This window comes from Hydra vulgaris, chromosome 07 (genome assembly GCF_038396675.1).
Source record: "Hydra vulgaris chromosome 07, alternate assembly HydraT2T_AEP".
Classification (NCBI taxonomy): Eukaryota; Metazoa; Cnidaria; class Hydrozoa; order Anthoathecata; family Hydridae; genus Hydra; species Hydra vulgaris.
The window spans coordinates 26,535,113-26,555,869 of record NC_088926.1 but is presented as its reverse complement, the minus strand read 5'-3'; the positions used below and the strand labels follow the sequence as shown (position 1 = coordinate 26,555,869).

The window sequence follows — 20,757 nt, the reverse complement described above, 5'->3', positions numbered from 1 at the left end:
ATTGTATGTGCAGATTGCATACTTTGCAAAACAAAAACTACTAAATAGACAGATGTAGAGAGAGTTAGTGAAGGATTCCTGATTAATTAATCATTAAAAGAAACATGGATGTTATACAAAAAACTATTTAAAGAGGATGGCATTATTCTTACTGAAACTGGAGGTTTAGCCACAAGAAAAGGACTGACTAAAAAACCACACACCAAATTTGATTAAAAAAGCATATGTATTACACATTCTTATATAAACAGGACTACCTGGTTTTTAAAACTTTTTGAACCAATACATAATGCAAAAGACAGGGTTATTACTAAATATGTGTTGCAACTCTGGTCAGAACAGAAGGACATCATTTTTTAGTAACTATTATTTACTATAAAGGATCTATGCACTCTTATGTACACAAATAACATGTTACTATTACAATCTTAAACCAGTGTAACACTTTGTATAGTTTCTTCTCTACATATAATTAAAATTACAAGAGTTATGTAATAATGCTACACTTAACATTATTACAAATATGCAATGGGCACAAATTAACCATATTCTTCATGTAGTCCTTCATCACTCAGCTGAATTAATTATTCTTAATGATGGTTATGGCCTAAGCAATTTATTTGAAGAAGGTCTAGAAGCAAACAATAAAAATATAAGCAACTATTTTAAGCTTGTTTCTCATTAGACATTGCATCTGGAACAGCTTACAGATGTAAAAAGTCACCTTTTAGAGAGATTTAATCATGATGTTTCAAACTGAATTATACATCTTCGGAAGTTATGCCAAGATTGTTGTTCAAATGAGATCTCATGAGTAGTAAAAATACAACTTTTTTCTCAAAACTAAAAGGTTCGAAACGCATCCTGGTTATATACCCTAAATAAAAGAAAAATCCAAAATTTTAGGTGTCCTAACCTTCAGAAAGTGTTAGGTGTAGATTTTGATTTTTCTTCAAAATGTCTAATATTTAAATAATAGATCAATCCGAAGATAAAAATAGTTTATTTCGGTTCAAAATATTTTTTGTTTGATCAAAGTTAAAAAAAATTTACATTTAATGTAAAATATTTTTTGCTAAGGAGTCTTTTTTCCACACTTTTTCTATTCTTTTTAGCAACCACCATGATATTTTGTCTCTAACTTTCAATATGACTGTCTGCCAGGATATCTTGCAATAGAGAAATATTTCTTTCAGAGCAGTCATTTGTGCACTGAATATTTAAACAAAACCTTTAAAAAACTTAAAGCTGGAATGAAGATCTACAAATTTTCCATTAGAAATCCAAAACAATATATCATTTATATTAAGATCAAGTGTTCATGAGATTAAAGATGATTATATCATCTTTAATCTCTGGTTTCTATATTTCAAAATAAGAAATATCCTTGGGATAGATATAATTAATAAGTTTCTGTGTCATTAAGATGTTCTTTCCATTAGTTACACCTGAATCTGCTGGTGATAAAATAACAATATCCTCAGCTAAGTACCATGCATGCCTGAGAAAATAACTTTTCAGACTTTTGCCTAATATTTTGTATTCTTCCTCTGTGCTTTTGGCTACTTTAACAGCTTTGAGATCATTTGACGGTGCCTGGATTATGATAGATGACTTCAGAAACCAAGGAATGTAAATTATTGCTACCAAAGGTACAATCTCCTTCACTGACAAAAACATCAGTTTCTTATGACTTTTTGAAGCATTAATAAATATATACCATTTGCCATTAATTTAACTAATGAAAAGCAGGGGGTTGGTGAAGGTAAAAGTTTGGTATTTTGGTACTCAAATAAAAAGAACCGAGTTCACATAATCTTATACAGTCTGTTTTTATCTAGAAAAAGGTTTTCAGGGTAATAGCATTTACAAAGTATTCTTTAGCTTTATGTGCAGTCAGATGCATGTAAGAAGCGTTTTTTAAAATGCTGAAATTAAATTTGTCTAATGAGTTAATATCTTCATTGCATACTTAAAAATTTATCAGGCCAATATTTTTTTAAATTTGAAAACAGTTGTTTTTTTGGTGCCTTAGACTTTCCTGTTAATGCTTGCACTAAATGTCTGATGTGCCTCTCATATATGTGTCAACAACATAAAAGCCACATAATGTGCTTCCTGAAAATATATCTACTTATAAGTTCCATTTCTCCATTATGAGCACCAGTGTTTGAAATAGTTGTGTCAGTACAAACAGCAAAAATCTAATTTTCAATTTCAAAATCTTCTAGTACCTTTTTTATTTGTTTTGCTTTTCAATGAACTTGCCTGAAACACTTCTAGCAAAATATCACTTCTACCATAATCCTCAGGAGCCGAAATGCTTACTGCAATCCTTTTCATTTTAACAGTTATATTATTTTTATCCTATTCATTCAGTGAAGAACCCAGAGTTTTTATGGGATACCGCTAGTGTTCGGCACAAATTCAAATAGTTTGATCAAATATGCGTCAAATGTTTGAAATGGCCAAATTCAAATCTTCCTATTTTGAATTTAGATCAAATTCAAATCTTTCCAAGATTTGATGTATATTTGAACGTTATTTAACTTATTTCATTTATTAATTTTAGTTACCTGAATCTATAAATTTTATTCATATTGCAGCATTTGTTACTATTTCTCACACATTACAGCTTCTTTTATTCTTTTTATTCCAACCAAGACTTCAAGCACTGGCAAGCTTGAATGGTATCTGCAGAGAGACGATTTCTTTTGTCAGTAATAAGATTTTTTCCTAATGAGAAGAGCCTTTCTGATGATACAGATGTAGCAAGAATGGCCAGGTAATCTCTGGCCATTCTGGATAGGTTTGGATATTTGTCAGATCGAGATTTCCACCAAAGTAATATGTTGCTATTATTGCCGCCATCTATCTTACTTGTATCATTACAATAGTTTTCAAACTCATTACATGGGTTTGATGAAACACGCGATTTGAACGGGGTATATTTTGAAACGTTTTGAATGCTTGTAGCAGTTGTACCATTGCTTGGGGCATAATTGATTTGATATTCACAACTGACTGTGTCCATAATCTTTGTATACGACTCGCTGTTTGCGCCCTTATCATTTTTGTAATATTCAATACCAAATCTTGGGTCCAGGACAGTGCAGATAGTAAAGCAGTCACTAGTCAAATTATAATATTTTGAAATTTTTGCGAGCGCTGCAACTGTAGAGCGGTGTAGATTATCTTCAGGGTTGGTTTTTGTGGTCATCCATTCAGTAATGTGATCCAAAAGAATATTGAAGAGAGGAACCACCAAAGACAATGTGGAATATGAATCACCACTAATAAGCTGGGTAAACTCCTTGAATGGTTCAAGATACAAAACAATTGTTTCAAACCTGTTCCAAACATCTGCTGAAATTGATAGACAACAGTCTGGATTGTTTGCAGTTGAGTCAAAATCGCAAAAATACGCAATGAAACCAACTTTTAATTCCATTGCTCGTTTAAGCATATCAGCTGTTGAGTTCCATCTTGTAGGGACATCAAGTATTGGTTTTAAGGTGCAATTTGATTGCTGGAAACCTTTGAACCTAGAATATGATTGAGGACTGGATCGGATTTTTTTAATTCCTGTTCTAAGTTTTACAAGATCATCTTTCAAAACATCCAAACCTGCTTGCGCGCCCAAATTCAGCACATGAGCAAAACATCGGATATGCTCAAAGGTGGTTTTAATTTCGTACTTGGAATTTAAAATATCCATAAATGAATTATTATTGGAAGCATTATCTAAGGTAATGCCCATTCCTTTGCTTGTAAGACCGAATTCAATCAAAACTGACAAGAATGCATTAGATAAATTTGAACCTGAATGGGAATCAGGCAAGGATTTGAAATCAAGAGTTTTGGCATGTAGGTTCCAGTCTTTGTCAATGTAATGAGCCGTTATGCCCATAAAAGCAATGTTGTTGGGTGATGTCCAGCAGTCAGTGGTGAATGAAACCTTTGAGTCAAGATTCAAAAAAAGGGTCTTTAGCAATTGTTTTTTGGTGTTGTAAGTGTCCATTATCTGGCGTTTTAATTGGCGCGCACTCATGACTGACAAATTTGGTTTCAGTAGAGTGAGTAGTTTACGAAAGTGGCTGGACTCTACCTCATTAAATGATTGATCATTCTTGACAATCCAGCTAACTAAGTATTCATTGAATAGATCTGGAGAATAAACGATTGGTGTCATTATCATGTCATCTAAACGTCGTTGCTTTGGTTCTCTGTCCCCAAGTAATTTGCTTTTGTGTTGAGAATTTAAATGGTTCATTAGATTTGTTGTCCCACCTTTATTGTAAGCATACTTGTTCTTGTGCTTTGGACAATGCTGGCATATGGCCTTGGTTTTGTCATGCTCATCAACTGTGAAATGATCCCATACAATTGATTGTGAACGTTTGGTGGTTTTTGTAACAGAAAAAGATTCGGGTTCTGGATTATCCGACATAATTAGGAATGTAATATATATTTCTGAAATAGATACATTTCAAGGTTGTTTACAAATAGTAAATATACTAATATTAAGTAAACACCTAATGAAAATGATTAAAATAATAATGGTTTAAATAATAAAAATAATATTAATAATAATGATAACAATAATAATAATTATATATAAGTCACTTGTCTTTATAAATACAATAGCTACATAAACAAAGTTAGACAGTTACAAACAGTTAAAACTGATAAAACGTAAAAGTAAGCAATGACATATAGCAACTATTATAATGAAAAACAAGGAAAAATAATTAATGAAAATAAGAATAACGAATATTAAAATAAATTTGAATTTGAATACACGACGGAAAATACAAACAATAGACAAACATACAAGACAATATACAAAAACGCACAGAAAATTAATAAAATTAAAAAAAAAAATTCTTTGCTTTCAAGCAAGCCATTATTATATTTTTTATTATTTTCTTTTTTCGAATGATTGTTTCTTTCAATGAATGTTTTTCGATTCGTTATTGTTTTACTTTTTCCATTTTTATTGTGGTTAAATTGTATTTGCAATTTTTTCTTTTGATTTTTACATATATTTTTTTCTACGTTTTTTCTTTTAATCTTGTACTTTGTTTACATTTCTTTTCTTTTTTTCTTTCTCTATGCTCTTTACTTTCTCTTTAATATTAACAAACTTTAATTAAAAACTCTTTTTTTTTTTTTTTTTTCCGTTATTGAAAGGCGACCGCCATTCCGGAAACCACTGCAAAGACCCCGGAATAAAGTGATATATATGTTTGCGGGCCTGTAAAATTTGGCGTTTTTTTTTCAAACGCAAAAATTGAGAACAAAGTGAATATTTGAAAATCAAATCCAAATCCTCCAGATATTTGTCAAATCAAATTCAAATCTATCCCCTCAAAGAACAGTTCAAATTCAAATCTTTAAAGGTTTGACATATATTTGATTTTGCCGAACACTAGATACCGCTTTTTTTCCTGCAATGTTGGGGGGGGGGGGAATGTTTTTGAATACTGTGGGTTATAGGGATGGCTCTTTTATTTACTTTTTTTTACTTAGACAAGTAAGTTTTTTATTTACATGAGTAAGTTAATTTTTATCAAAAAGTAAATAAGTAATTTTAAATGTTTAATGTAAATTTACATTTCTGTGTAAGTAATTAATTTTTTTGAAACGACTTCTACTTTATAATGTAAGTTTTTTACTTTCAAAAATAAATAATGTAAAAGAAGATTACATCAAAAAGTAATTTACTTTTACATGTAAAAGTAAGTCACATAAAAACACTGTTTACTTTTACATGTAAAAGTCAATTACTTTTTTAAATTACATGACATAATATAAAAGTTCCTCAAACTGTAATTTACATTTATCTATAAAAAATAACTAATTTAAAAAAAATTATATTAAAAAGAAACAGTTATAAAAAAAGTAACTTGCATATGAAAGTAAATTACATAAAAGTAATATGCTACCAAATGTAAATTAACTTAACTTACAATAATAAAATATTATTAAGTAGGAATTTTTCATTTTTTCAAAAGTAATAACAAAATTTTATTAAAAACAAATTATATAAAATAAAATTTAAATTACGTAAGCTTACATTTTATATAATTTGTAAAGTAAATTAAAAGTGATCTATATAAAATAAGTAAGTAAATTTACTTATATTCTACAATAACTTTGAGAGGATCTTGTTCAATAGTAATGCAAAAAAGTAAATTCTAAAATTCAGACAAAGCTGAAACATGGCAGTGAGCAAAAGGCGCATATACATATGTGAGACTCAGAAAGGTTTTGCTATTTGAAAAGAATAATTTGCATAATTGTTGGTTCTTGTTAAAGGTTTTTTGCGTAGAAGTTTTTATTATTTAAAAACCAAGGAGAGAAAGTTTAAAGCTGTTTCGGATTATGGGGGCTACAACTCCATGTCCAGAGATTTAGGACCCCTGAGATTTTTAAGAGGATGCTTTATTTTTGTAGGGTTTTTTTTGCCACTTTAATAAGAAGAATCTCCACCTGCTAAAAAATATACCCAGACCCTGCAAGTCTTAAATCTGGCACTAGTTTTAAAATCTAAGGTATTTTATATGGGCATGTAAAATTTATGTAAATATCATTATCTGAGTGTAGTATCAGTGACCTAACTACAGCAAGGGTAGTGAAGCAAAACTTACGGTCCCTCAAGCAACTAGCCCCAGGACCGCGGGATTTAGGAGCCTCAAGATAAATTTAAAGAGTTTTGATTTTTTTAAGTAAAAATTATTATTCCAGAGAAACAGAAATTAGACACCTCAGCCACGTCTGCCAACTGGCCAAAAATATTTTGCTACGCCATTATGTATTATACAAATAACCTGAGCTGTATCTAAGCAATGATTTATAGGTAGATTAAGAACTAAAACTTGTGGTGATTAGAGCCTGGAAATAAAAATACACTAAAACATCTACCTTCCATACTCTAAATGTAGGGCAACAAATTAATAGTTTATATTTTTTTATTTTCTTACACTAAATTAAGTCAAGAGGTTTAAAAATTCAAAATTTAAAAGCTATGATAATATAAAGTTTATACTCTAACCAAATGAGATGGTTGTTTCAATTTTTTACTAAACACTCTACTTAAGTTTGGCACTTAAGTATGTTTTATTTACCAAAAGTATATATACTAACCAAAATCATTGGTTTATCATAATTATATTAATATTACATATCAAAGTTTACACAAGTAGACATTATACAATTAGTTATTCATAAAATCTTTCAATTAGTTAAATATGCGGTAGTGGTGTAGTGGTAAAGCGCTCGCTTCATAAGCGAGAGGTTCCAAGTTCAATCTCCACCATGTTCCTGGTAGTACCACGCTCAACTTGTTTCTCCACGCAGCGGCCTTGTTTGTCAAGTTTCGTGTTTCGGAGTTAAAGAGTTGAGAGAGGTTTATAACCACTATTAAATAGCCTCCTCATCTATAGTGGCCTTCTCGGCCTTGAGGAGGTGAATAAAAAAATAAAAAATAAAAAATGGTTTTTAACAACACATTAAAAGACCTCATTTATATGTAACTATATAATAATACTATCAGTTAAAGAATGCTGTTGATTAAGTAATACTAATCGGTTTGGTGATAAGGAAATTGACACATTTTTAAATTGTGAAACGTTTTACATTGCTTTTGATAATAATATGCAATGCCAATCATATTTAAATCCATTTAAAATTAAACTTTGTATTTTGCTTAATTTATATTTTCATGGATAATACTTTTTTAAACCATTTTATTTATATGTTAAAAAAATATAATTATTCAAAATTTCTATTATTTTTGCAATACTTCTTCTGTTTTAGTATGTTATTTTAGAAAAAGATTTCTCTTTTTTTAAAATAACATAATAAAACAGGAGAATTTGGTTTTTTAGTTATATATTAATTTTTCAGGTATATTTTTAAAAAATTAAAAACTTTATTTGTCAATTAAAATAAACTTATTAAACTCAAACTTCAGAAAAACACATGATCATCAATTTTTAATGTTTAAATTTTCAAAGTTTAAAATGACTATATTATGTACGGATTATTAGTGGCTTAGCAATAAGACTGTTATTGTCTTCTTCTGGCCCCCACCATTTCTATATTTTACAAAAGAAAAGTAATTATTTGTAACAGCAAATTTAGAATAAAATATATATATATATATATAAAAACTAAAAATCAGCCACTCTATTAAAGAACGTCTTTTTGTAATAAAAAAAACTTGTAATAAAAAAAACAATCAATGATCAAATTAAATTTGAAAAACAAATTAATTTGATAATATTGTTTGAAAAATACAAATGATCTTGTAGACTAAAGTCACTTATAAAAACTCAAATTTCTTTGTTATTCTTCAACTAATTTAAACAATGAAGTCTGCATCATTTGATTACTTATTCACAGAAATAGTTAAATTAACTTTTGCTCCAAACTTTTTAACGAGGAACAGAATTTGATTGTCAGACAAACTTATAACTTAATTAAAAATAATATTCTCTAATTAAAGATAATATATCCCCTTAATAATTAGAGAGGTCGCTCAAAATTTATAAGGTCATAATTTTTGAACACTAAGAGATTATTGCATGACATTTGAGACTTGTTAATGAACTTAAATTCAGCTTAAAATGTAAGAAAAATGTATATATAAATATTATGAATTCGTCGCTCTCACGCTAATGGCATGAAAGCAAGGTAAACATTTTAGGGGTTATTGTTAAAAAATTCTAATTATTATCAGTTAATTAATTTTACTTTTTTAACTTTAATTTTTTTTTTTTTTAATTATTCTTAATGTTATTTAAATCAGTTACTTAAAAGTTTTTTTTAAAAGACTGTCTGGTTTATTGATCTTGCTTTGGAAATGGCTCTGCATTTTGCAACTTTATTCTAAGTTTTGTATTTTGGCTTTTTTTATTCAGTGTGGTTGTTGTTAAAAAGTAATCTAATTAAAAGTGAAAGGTCTACCTGGAAATGACTAACTAGAATAATTGTTGTCTGGAATTGACTAATTGAAATTAGTTTATTGATAAATAAATAAAAATAATAATTAATTTTCATTTCTGTTAGAGCGGTTGTTACGACCAGGGCCGACGAGAACCGTCCCGAATAAGAGGTGTAGGGGTTGTCATCCTTCCCCCCCCCTCCTCTAAAATGTTATGTATGCATTTGAGTTGACACATTTGTACATTTAGCGTTTTAGTTGGCAAATTTTGAAGTATAGTTGGCAAATGTCAAATTTCGAGGACCTTTTTTTTTCTGTGTGTGTCACTAGTTGGCAAAAAATATTTACGAAACTGCCCCTCTCTCATGAGAAACCTCTTCGGGATGGCTTTGACAACAACCACATTGAACAAGAGATGCCCGGTTTTATTTATGGTAAGTTTTAATCAGGGCCACTAACCTATTTGCTCCAGAGAAAAAAATTAATACTAAAACAAATAAATCAAAACAATGCCTTTTCAAACCTGATCTTTGAAAAAAACAAAATATTAGAGAAAAAAATAAGGGTACAGCCTCCCTTGCCTGGGAATCAAATATAATATGCATGTTCATCGGGCCCTAAGAAATGTTGTTAAATAAGATTCTATTTTTCTAATCATCTTTGTGCGGGTTGGACACCAACGCAACAAAAAAGGAAGTTATTTGGGTGCCCACAATCTATAGTAAAAGAATAACCAGCTTTCCTTACTATTTTTTTTTTCAAATAGATTATATATGATTAAACGCAATAAAAGATTATATTTGATAAAGACTCCTTTAATCGTATAAATTTTATCATTATTTATTTTAAATGACTTATAATTTTTTGAAAACTGTTTTAGCAGTCGATGTCCTTGCGGATACCAAAAATGCTGTATTGCGTCATATTACCATAACAAAATACTTGATTGAAAAGACAAATACAAAGAAAAAAAACTGGAGAAAAAGCGTGCTCTAATGAACAGTAACTTAGTCAAGGGGTACACATGCATGAATTTATCATAGCTTAGAAATTATCCTTCTCCCACTTTTCTCCTGCTAAAGTTACATTATGGCCACTAACCTATTTCTGCTCAACAAAAAAAAAATAAAAATAAAAATAAAATGATTATTTAGCAGCCCCTATTAGCACTCATATGGCAGGGAGCCCGTCTTTACACTACTGGTATACCCGCATGTTGACTATATTTGCCCCTAATTATAATAGAGCTACCCTTTAAGATATACATGAAAAAAAATCCTTTCCCGATGCCCCACAACAAACACTGCTCACATACATCAAAGTATTACCTGAAATATTACCCAGAAGTGCCCTCAAACAGGCAATGGATTTGAATACGCTATTTATCTCAAAATTTATCTCAAAATCAACATGAAATGACAACATGAAGTGACTGTTCTTTAAGAAAGCAAACAATATAAAATTTTACTTACTTACACAGAATTTTAAAGAAAAAAAAATACTTTTATTTTTAATTGTAAATAATAATTTTTTTCAACCTTATGTAAGCTGCTTTTGCTAATTAGTTACTTTTACACGTAAAAGTAATTAGTTGTTATTTTGCTTTGTAAAGTAAGTGTTATGTTTTTTAAATATTATATTTACATAAGTTTACTTCATAAATAACTTTTTTTTCATATAAAAAGTAAATTACATTTCGATGTAAATTTTTTACATAATTATAACCAAAATTAATTTTCAAAGTAATTTACTTTACACCACTTACCATTAAAAGTTAAATTTACAAGTAAAAGTAAAAATGCAAATAACTTTTACTTGTAAAAGTAAATTACTTTTTCAAGGAACAGTCACTCATTTAAAAAACTTAACTTAAGTAATTAAGTTTTACACGTTATACAATTTATGTAAAAAAAAAAACGAATTACTTTTAAAAGTAAAGTATTTAAAAGTAAGTTTTTTGGGCGCCCATACTGCTCCAGCGGTACTAAAACAGGCCTGGGTTGGTCCCTGTGATTACACAACTTACTATTGAATTGAAGCATGAGTTTCTTACTGATTAAAACTGAAATAGTTATAAAAATTTTTATAACTATTTCTAATTTCTTCTCTTTTGTTTTTGAAATCTTTTTCTCTGGTTTCCCGATTCTGACAAAACAATATCTTCCATATTATGTTTTGCATGCTTCAGAATTGAAAAAAAAATTGCTGTATGACACCTTACACCAAGATGAAATCTTGTAGCGACTTCACTTGTAGCTTTTATTAAACAGTCTTTGATATTAACATGTGCATCTAATCAGATCTTTTTTTTTCTTAATCACACAAGAAATTTTTTATCTTATTATATAGATTTCGTACCAGAATCAAAGATTTTCAAGCTAATTTTCATCTTCTATGAACATTTCAAGTTTTTTAACTAACTCATTTTTACGTTTGAGTTTCTTTCCGTAAATCATGTCAATATCCTCAGTTATATACATTTTTCTATTTGACTTTTGCTCAGTTAAGAATTTAATGACCTTTTTAATGGCATCAGGTGATCTGTTGCAGTTAGCTTTAATTTTCAAAACAACATTTTTGCATCCAATGTCAAAAAGTTCATTTGAAGTTTTTATGCAGTCGGTTTCGAGAACCGAAAAAAAAAATTTTAATTTTCTTTAGTTCTAATATGAAACAAAAAAGATTTAATTGTTTTTTCCATTTCTTGTTTAGCTTTTTAATCTTATTTCTAACTTTTCATCAATAAGTCTTTTTGAAAACCCTCTCTTCACCAATTATTTACTACTTCTTTGACAAGACAATCTTTAATACCTATTTCATATTTTGCACCAGGGGGTTGACATTTTAGCTGATACCCTACTTTCTGCATGGAGCAACTAATATTTAATTTTGTTGACTTGTACCTTAATTGCTTTGAGGATATAAAATGGTAATATCTCCTTGAAACACCACCATTCATTGACAACTGGTACTTGGGAAGCTATAAAATGAGTCTGTTCAAAAGATACAATGGCCTCCTTGAGTTTTCTACCACATTGTTAAATTTTTTTCTCACATATTCAGGTTTTTTTTTTACTTCTTCTTACGCATTTTTTATTGTTTATTTCCATATTACCAGTCTTCTCCATTTGAAATTTAGTGCTAGAGCATGAAAAAGCACTTGCAGGATGGTCATTTTTAAGTTATCCTGCGCAATTTGAAAAATTCATTTTTTCTGCTATTTAAACAAAAATTAAAAAAAAAGTCAAAAAGAATGCTTTGAATAAATAATAGATAAAATAATTAAAAAAAAAACTGGTAAAAAAAAGCCATTTTTCATAAAAGTTAAACAAATGAACAAAAAAGTTTTTTGCCAATTAAAAAAAAAACGCAATTATTTTTCTTTGGGAAGCGCTTTTTTATGCACTTGCCAATGTTTTTGTGGGCAAGCATGAAAGCGCTGGCTTAACGGAGAAGACTGTATTACTAATTATTTATATATATATATATATATTTAAAACACATCAACTATATTGTTTATTGATTTAATGTATTTATATTATCTTTGTACTAGTATTGAAAAATAATACTTGCTTATTTAAAAACTCAAAATATATAAATGAGAAAGAGGTGGAAATGTATCATTTAAGTGGAAAACCATATAAAAAATGCAAAAATTCTTGCTTTTCAGTTTTTACACTTAACACGTCTAAAGGTTTTTAAACCCTTAAATTTGGTAAAATAGCTTAATTATATGCTTATAACCAGGATATATTTCAAACCCCCAAAAAATTTTATTTGGACACCCTATTCATGAGCATAAGTTTTTAAAACCAAAGGAATATTTTGATATGTTTGAAAACCTTATTTATGACTAGTTATGAAGTTATTAGCATTTTTTATTGTTTTTACTTTTTATCTTCAATTATATGCAGCAATATCAAACCATCTTTCCTTCAAATTTTATAATACTAACATTATTTTAAATCTAAATTTGGTCAAATACTATTTCATTACTAGTTAAATACCAAAAAACAATAATTTTTTTTAAGTACTAAACTTCTTTTCAATAAACACTAGGAACCAGAAACCTAAATTAATTATTCCTTTGAATTTATGCATATGTAATAAATTACTCTTTTAGCTGTCATAAAAAAAATTAACTCTAAATATTTATTAAAAAACATTAATTTGTCTAAAATGCCTAAATATGATAATTTGAACCTAGCCCACAAATTTAGTTTAATATCAAAAAAAAATTTTTTTTTATAAACAACACAAAAATATCTTTCCAAAATATACTCAATAGAATTTTCTAGGATTTCTTAATCACTTTGCCTTCTGGGTCCACAGTGGAATGATAAGCCAACTCCAACTTTAAATAACCCATGTCTTGGAGCTCTTGGTTGATTACCAATTTACCTATTTATCTTTAAATCAAGATTGTTGCGATATTTAGTTTGATTTCTTAGACTACTGCTTTATGTACTTTCATTTATTAAGACTGTACTTTTCAATGTTTCTATTGAATTGACAACCCCTTTTTCTCTTTATCCATCAATCAATATTCTTGCTATTGGCAAATTTAATGCTCATCACACTGAATAACCTAGCTCTAGTACCATTGACCCTGCTGGCACTAAAGCTTAAAACTTTATCATTTTCAGTTGGATGCTCAGATAGTGAATTTGTGATGTGTTTTCCAGACAACCCTAATCATTTACCTTTGGTCATTGTTTTTCGTCTTGTCTTTGACCTTAGCTTCAATTTCAAATTGCTCTGCTTTGGATGGTTCTGACCATACTATGAGAATTTTCTTTAAGAAAGTCTTTAGACAGATGTATTTCATCTCTCCGCTGAAAATTTTCCTCCTATGTAATCTCCTGGCATGGAAACCTTTATTCTTTCTTGTCTAATTTATAGAGTCTTGTCTTTGAGTCAATCTTGAATCTAAAGACCACACTCTTTCTATAATCTCAAAATCACACCAGCATCTGTTGCTTAAATTATATCTTTCTTATACTCCTCTATAGCTTGTGTTGTGGACAATATTGTTGTTGAATTCTTGCATTAGTGTTTTCCAGAACTCACTTTAAGTGAATCTTGCTTTCCTGTCACCTAGGAAATGGCAATTTACAACCAATACAGATTTAGATCTTCTCACTCTATTGCTGACTGTTAACCACTATCAGAGGCATACACTCATGATCGTCCAACAGTACCAGGCAACCAAATTTTGTGAAGGGTAACTAAAAATATTCCTTTGATGCAATAATGTTGCTATTGACTATTGATTTTTGTCCGCAGCTCTATTATTTTTGTTTGTTTTTTTAATTTAAGAATAAAAAAAATTCTATAAGAAGAAAAGTAACTATTTAAAATAAAAATAAAACTATATTTTAAAATTCACAGTGGTAAAGTCTTTTTTCCGCACTTTCTATTATTAATTAGAACATAATAAAATTGTTTGAGCATTTAATCTTATTTAAAAAAACTACCTAATTAAAAACTAAAAAGTTTTATCGTTTAAACAAAAATACTATTATTTTTTTTTTTTTTACTAATTTTTTTTAAGGACTTAGATATAAAGTAATAGAACTGAATTAAAAAAAAAAACTTAGACCATTTAAGAAGCATTACAGCTCGTATTTTACATAAGCATTTAATAGTTATAAATTAAACAAAAACTTTTTTTTTTAATATAACTTTTATTTAATATTTTATAATAATTATATTTTAGTTAAAAGACTTTAAATTAAATATGATTTAAAAATGTAAATTTAGTTTAGAATGAATGTAAAATAGTAAAATGATACTTTATTACCAAATTTAGATTCGGTAATAAAGAATCAAATCTTTGTCAATACTTTGGTTAAAGTAAAAATGAGTGCCTATTTTTTTAATAAAATCATTCTCAATTTAAGTAAAAAAACTAATGGCGTACATACTTGCATATGCTTAATCTGAAAGTAGAATAAATGTTATCAATAGCTTACAATATTACTTTTATTTACTCAAATTATTTTTAGTCTACACTTAACCCCTTTTTTTTAATTATTTATTTTATTTATTTATTTCTAGTCTACACTTGGCTAAGGAAAAATGACTAGAATATGCCAGAACTCTACTGAATGCAAAAATTTTTATAAAAAATAGCGACAGACAACTTTAGATAATCTCACATGCTAACCTTTTCTACATAACCTTGCTACATGTGGTGTATCTGAAAAAGTATTAAAGTTGTCATTAAAATCTTTAAATACTACAAAACTCCTTGATCCTGTGTTGCTTCTTATTCTATATTAATAATAAAAAATTATTTCTAAAATGTTATTGTATTTATTAAAAATGTTATTGTATCCTTAGTTATATTAAAAATGTCATCATCTTCATGATGTCATTATTTGCTGATAAAGGCTTTATTTGTTAATGACATTACATGGTGGCTCTATTTGCTAATGACAAAACTGTATATTCCATTCTTGACAAAAAGGTTGATACTTTTTGATCAAAGGGAACAGACAGCCAATTTTGAAAGCAATCTTTCTTCTGTGAAAGCTAGGAGCCTGCAGTGGCTGATGAATTTTAACTCAAACAAAACCCAATCCATTGTAAAGTTAGCGTCTGCTGTGGTTGCCTCTTTTTATCACCCTTGCCATTTTCTTACTCCTGATTCCATTCTCTACCTCTATAAATCTCTGATTTATCTTTGTATGGCACACTGTTATCATCTATGTATCAGGGGTCGTATTAGGCATATCGCAATCATAAATAGAAATTGCTTTTCACCCCATTGCGATTAGTTTTTTCTTAAAAAAATACTTTTTGCAATTTTTTTGTTTGTTTGTTTTTTTTTGTTTTTTTTTCTAATGTAGCATTTTATTTGGCCATTCTTAGAAGTGCTTTTGAATTTAAACTACTTTAAATCTCTGCATTGAAGCAAATAACACTTTAAAGTTATTTTAGTTTGATTTACTGAATAGATAAAGTACATCACAGTAAATTTACCTATTAACTAAATCAAAACAACCAGTTAAGTTACTATAGTGACTTAGTAATGTTGGAAAATAATTTTACAAATCGCTAATAATGCCTAAAGAGAACTATTTATTATGCAATCCTTAAAAAAAAAAGAAAAAAAAAATCAGATTCTTGAAATTAAACTGGATTTTAATGAATAGCAAATAGTATATTTATTGACAAAGTTTTATGAGAATATAATTAGTTTGATGAGAATACTATTTGTTTAACAAATACAATTAATTCCCAGTCGAACACCAATTAACTCAAACTTTTGTTAACTAAAACTATTTTCTATGGTCCCTTGAAAGCAAGAACAATTGTTTTACTTGGCTTAAGTCAAACATATGTTTGGTCAAACTGTTTTTCTTGGACACTTAGAGGTTAAAGTTAATGAGAATTTAAAGTAGTACTATTCGTTTAATGAATAGTACTACTTTAAATTATTCGTTTAATGAATAGTTCTCTTGGTTGAACAAATAGTATGATTGGTTGAACAAATAATATGATTGGTTTAACAAATAGTACTACTTGTTATACTGCATAATCAAAGTTATACCAATATTTTCTATTTGACTTTGTTTAACTTCGATTGGCAAAGTTAAAGGAGCTTTATCAGTGCTTATTTGAGCATTCAAATTAAATATTTTTATGAGAACTTGATTTAAGTTAGTTTTGTGGGTATTTTATATATATATATATATATATATATATATATATATATATATATATATATATATATATATATATATATATATATATATATATACAGTTGCAGACAAAACTACGTGAACGATTGCAGATAGTTTTTTGAAACAAAAGTTTCAACACCTTAAAAAAAGTTTTTTCTCTAATACTATATATGATTGGATAGAGCGTTTTTTGCTCTATAAGATTGTGTAAAGTGTATTCTTTAATAATACGTATAAAATCATACATGTATAAACGTTAAAATAATTTCGAAAATTTTGAGCGACAAAACCACGTGAACGATTTATAAAAGCGTCATTTTTGATGCAAATTATATTATATTCACATCGAAATCAGTGCTTTTAAAAATCGTTCATGTGGTTTTGGTATTCTAAGAACTTACTATCATTTAAATTTCTCAAGATTATTCTGTTTAACATCAAAAAATTAAAAAAATTAAACTTTAATGGTTCGTCAAACTGATTCAAAAATTGAAAGCTTGGTTTTGCGTTTGCCCAAAGAAGAAAAATGGTCCATTGGGCAAATTGCAGCTCATGTGAAGATGTCAAAAGGTGGAATACATAAAATTATACACCGAGAAAAGAGCAAAAAGATTGTTAAGAAAGGTGGTTGTCCACGTATTACGGATAAGCGGTAATATTCCTTTAATTTTATTTTTTTTAATATATAATCTTAATAATATTAATGTTAATGTTAATTTTAATGTTTAACATTTTATTTTTTAGTACTGATCGAAAAATTGTGCGAAAATCTCTTGAGAATCCACATTTGACAGCCCCTGAAATTCGTCTGCAAACAGGCATGGAAAACGTAAGCACACGAACGATTCAAAGGCGTTTAAACGAAGGAGGTCTTTATGGGCGCAGACCTGCAAAGAAACCATTCCTTAAGCCCAGGCACGTCAAAGATTGCCTACAGTTCGCTAAAGATCACTTAAACTGGACGGTTGAAAATTGGAAAACAGTTATGTGGTTGGATGAAAGTAAATTTAACATGGTTTGCAGCGACGGTCGAGGTTATGTTAGGCGCCCAGTAGGTAAAAGATTTGCAAAAGAGTATACAATAGGAACTGTAAAATTTGGGGGTGGCAATATAATGGTTTGGGGGTGTTTCTCCTGGGCTGGAATTGGTCCGTTGTACCGTGTAAACGGTATAATGGACCAACTACAGTACAGGGAAATATTATCTAATCAAATGTTGCCACACACTTTAGAAAAAATGCCTCACAATTGGGTTTATCAACATGATAATGACCCTAAACATACAGCTTTGACTGTAAAAAATTGGCTCATAAATAATAGCATAACGGTTTTGAAGTGGCCTGCCCAATCTCCCGACTTAAATCCAATCGAAAATTTATGGATTGAAGTTGAGCGACGCTTGGGAGGTCGCAAATTTCAAAAACCGGATGAACTTTTTTGAGCCGTACAGTATGAATGGGAGGCATTACCAAAACAGTTACTAGAAACTCTTGTAGAATCTATGCCAAGATGGTGCAAGGCCGTTATCGATTCTTAAGGCTATGCAACTAAATATTAATATTTTTTTTTTTTAGAATCTATTATTTGTTGATGTTAGTAAAATTATTCTTTTACGTTTGTATAATCGTTCACGTGGTTTTGTCGCGCAAAATATTTGATGCTTTTTGAACATTTAGATATGTTTAATTTTAAACAAATTATTAGAGAATACACTTTACACAGTCTTATAGAGCAAAAAACGCTCTATCCAACCATATATAGTATTAAACTATAAACTTATTTTAAGACATTGAAAATTTCATTAAAAAAAACTATTTGCAATCGTTCACGTAGTTTTGTCCGCAGCTGTATATATATATATATATATATATATATATATATATATATATATATATATATATATATATATATATATATATATATATATATATATATATATATATTGAAATCATTGTTAATATTGTTTTTAACAATATTAACAATGATTTTATTTTTATTTTTTTTAATTTTTGTTACATCAACTGACAAATAGCTTGACTCGCAACGGAGTGCTGCTACATCTACTATCTTTTAGCCTGACTCGCAAGGGAGTGCTGCTACATTGACTGAGTGTTTGGTTGGGGCAGGCAGTCTATCAATTAATAAAAAAAAAAAATTCCGGTCTTGCATTTTAATTTTTACTTTTTGTCAACAAAATAAGGAAAAAACTTTCTGACAACATATAAGAGTTCTATATATATACATATATATATATATATATATATATATATATATATATATATATATATATATAATATATATATAGCTTATATTTTAAATATATATTTATATAAATATATATATATATATATATATATATATAAATATATATATATATAAATATATATATATATAAATATATATTTATATATAAATATATATTTATATATAAATATATATATATATATATATATATATATATATATATATATATATATATATATATATATATATATATATATGTATGTATATATATACATATAGAGAGAGAGAGATATCTTGTTTATTTATTTAAAAATAGGAACCTTATTTGCTGCGGCCATTTGAATAATGATGTTAATTGCGTCCTTCATAAAATGGCGACCATCACCACCAACTACAAGCGTTTTTCCACTAAGGTTATCACCAATAGCATTGAAAGTAGCCTGAATAAAGTTTTCAGTGTAATGAGGCTGTTTAAATATTGCAACTGGTTTACGAAGACCAGAGGTTCCTGGTTTTTGATCATCAAATGAAGTTGTAGAAACCACTTCTATATTCATTGCTGATGTATCTAATTTAATAATCATACAATTTATTAAATCAAAACAAAAAATTAGAAATGATTTTTTAGATGAAGCAATTTTATTTATTTGTGGATAAACAACTATTCATTCTAAATTGATTTTTTTTTATTCAAAAAATGTTTATAATAATAGTATAATAAATAATAATAATAAACAACATAATAAACAAAATTTAAATTATTATTCAAATTTATGACATTTTAAATTTTTTATTATTTAATAATATATTTTATTTTGATGATAAAATCATTATTTAGATACTCGAAAGGAGTATCAAAAGACTGCTTTTTTATACTATAATAAAGAGTTTTCTGATAACTTTCTTGTCTTTATAAGTACTTTACAACGTTATAACTCTATAAGTTATATTGGATTATGCTTTGCAAAGTTTAATGAAAAATTTATACACTCTGCAATCAACCACTGGAATTATCTTGAAAACAAGTTTAATATGATTTAATTTTATAATTTAAAAAAAAAAGTTTTAAAAACAAACTATAAAATTACTTTTTGCTTTACTTAGTTTTTTTTTATTTGTTTAATTAGAGATAATAACTTTAACATTAATGGTTATAAATATCACCATTCATATATTTACATCTACATATGTTAAAATATTTTAAAATTTGTGGTATACACATTTGTACAAATATATGCAATTGTAAAGCATTTGTATTTATAGTGAAATATATAGTATTGTATGGCGTATACAAATATTACAATTGCAATGCATTTATAATTATGGTAAAATACTCATTATATGGCAAATGCAATATAAAATGCAAAATTTAACAAGGCATATTCTAATGGAAAAAATTGAAATGAGAAAATCGTCAGAAAAATGCGCCTGATTTTTTTGATCAGTAAATATATACTTGTTGTTGCTAACAATTTGGACTACCTTCAAAATTTAAGCAGATCGGACAGATTCGACAAATGCAACTCGAAGAACCGTCTAAACGCGCTAAATCCTGGTTCACACCGCAGCCACACAGAATGATTGACGAAAATTTTCTTCACATGAATTTTTAGAAATACTAATAGACAAGACGTAATTAACACGTCTCAAATACGTATTAAAATGTAATAATACATTTTTTAGATGTTTAAAACATATTTTCCTCTGGATACCTAATAAATAGAAAAATAGCTGCTCTTTAAGCGGTTTTTCATTAATTTTTGGCTAAACTTTCGGAAAACTTTTCAACTAAGGCAACTAAGTTTTGATTCAAAGATTTAAAAAATTGAGTTGCTGCAAATAATAGTTCAGATATTTTCATCTTTTATGGAA

At 27.9% G+C, this 20,757-nt stretch overlaps 1 protein-coding gene across 1 annotated transcript in view; it reads right to left on the bottom strand.

Annotated features, from left to right (window-relative positions):
* The window catches only part of LOC100214271 (phosphoglucomutase-1), a 43,711-nt gene extending 23,262 nt beyond the window's left edge, over nt 1–20,449 (bottom strand). The window contains exons 1-2 of the mRNA XM_065801503.1: nt 20,368–20,449; nt 19,206–19,453 (exon numbers count right to left, since the gene is read on the bottom strand). Coding sequence (XP_065657575.1) covers nt 19,206–19,442 — 237 coding nt within the window. The 5' untranslated portion in view covers nt 19,443–19,453; nt 20,368–20,449. The remainder of the gene's footprint in view (nt 1–19,205; nt 19,454–20,367) is intronic.
* Nucleotides 20,450–20,757: the final 308 nt, after the last annotated feature.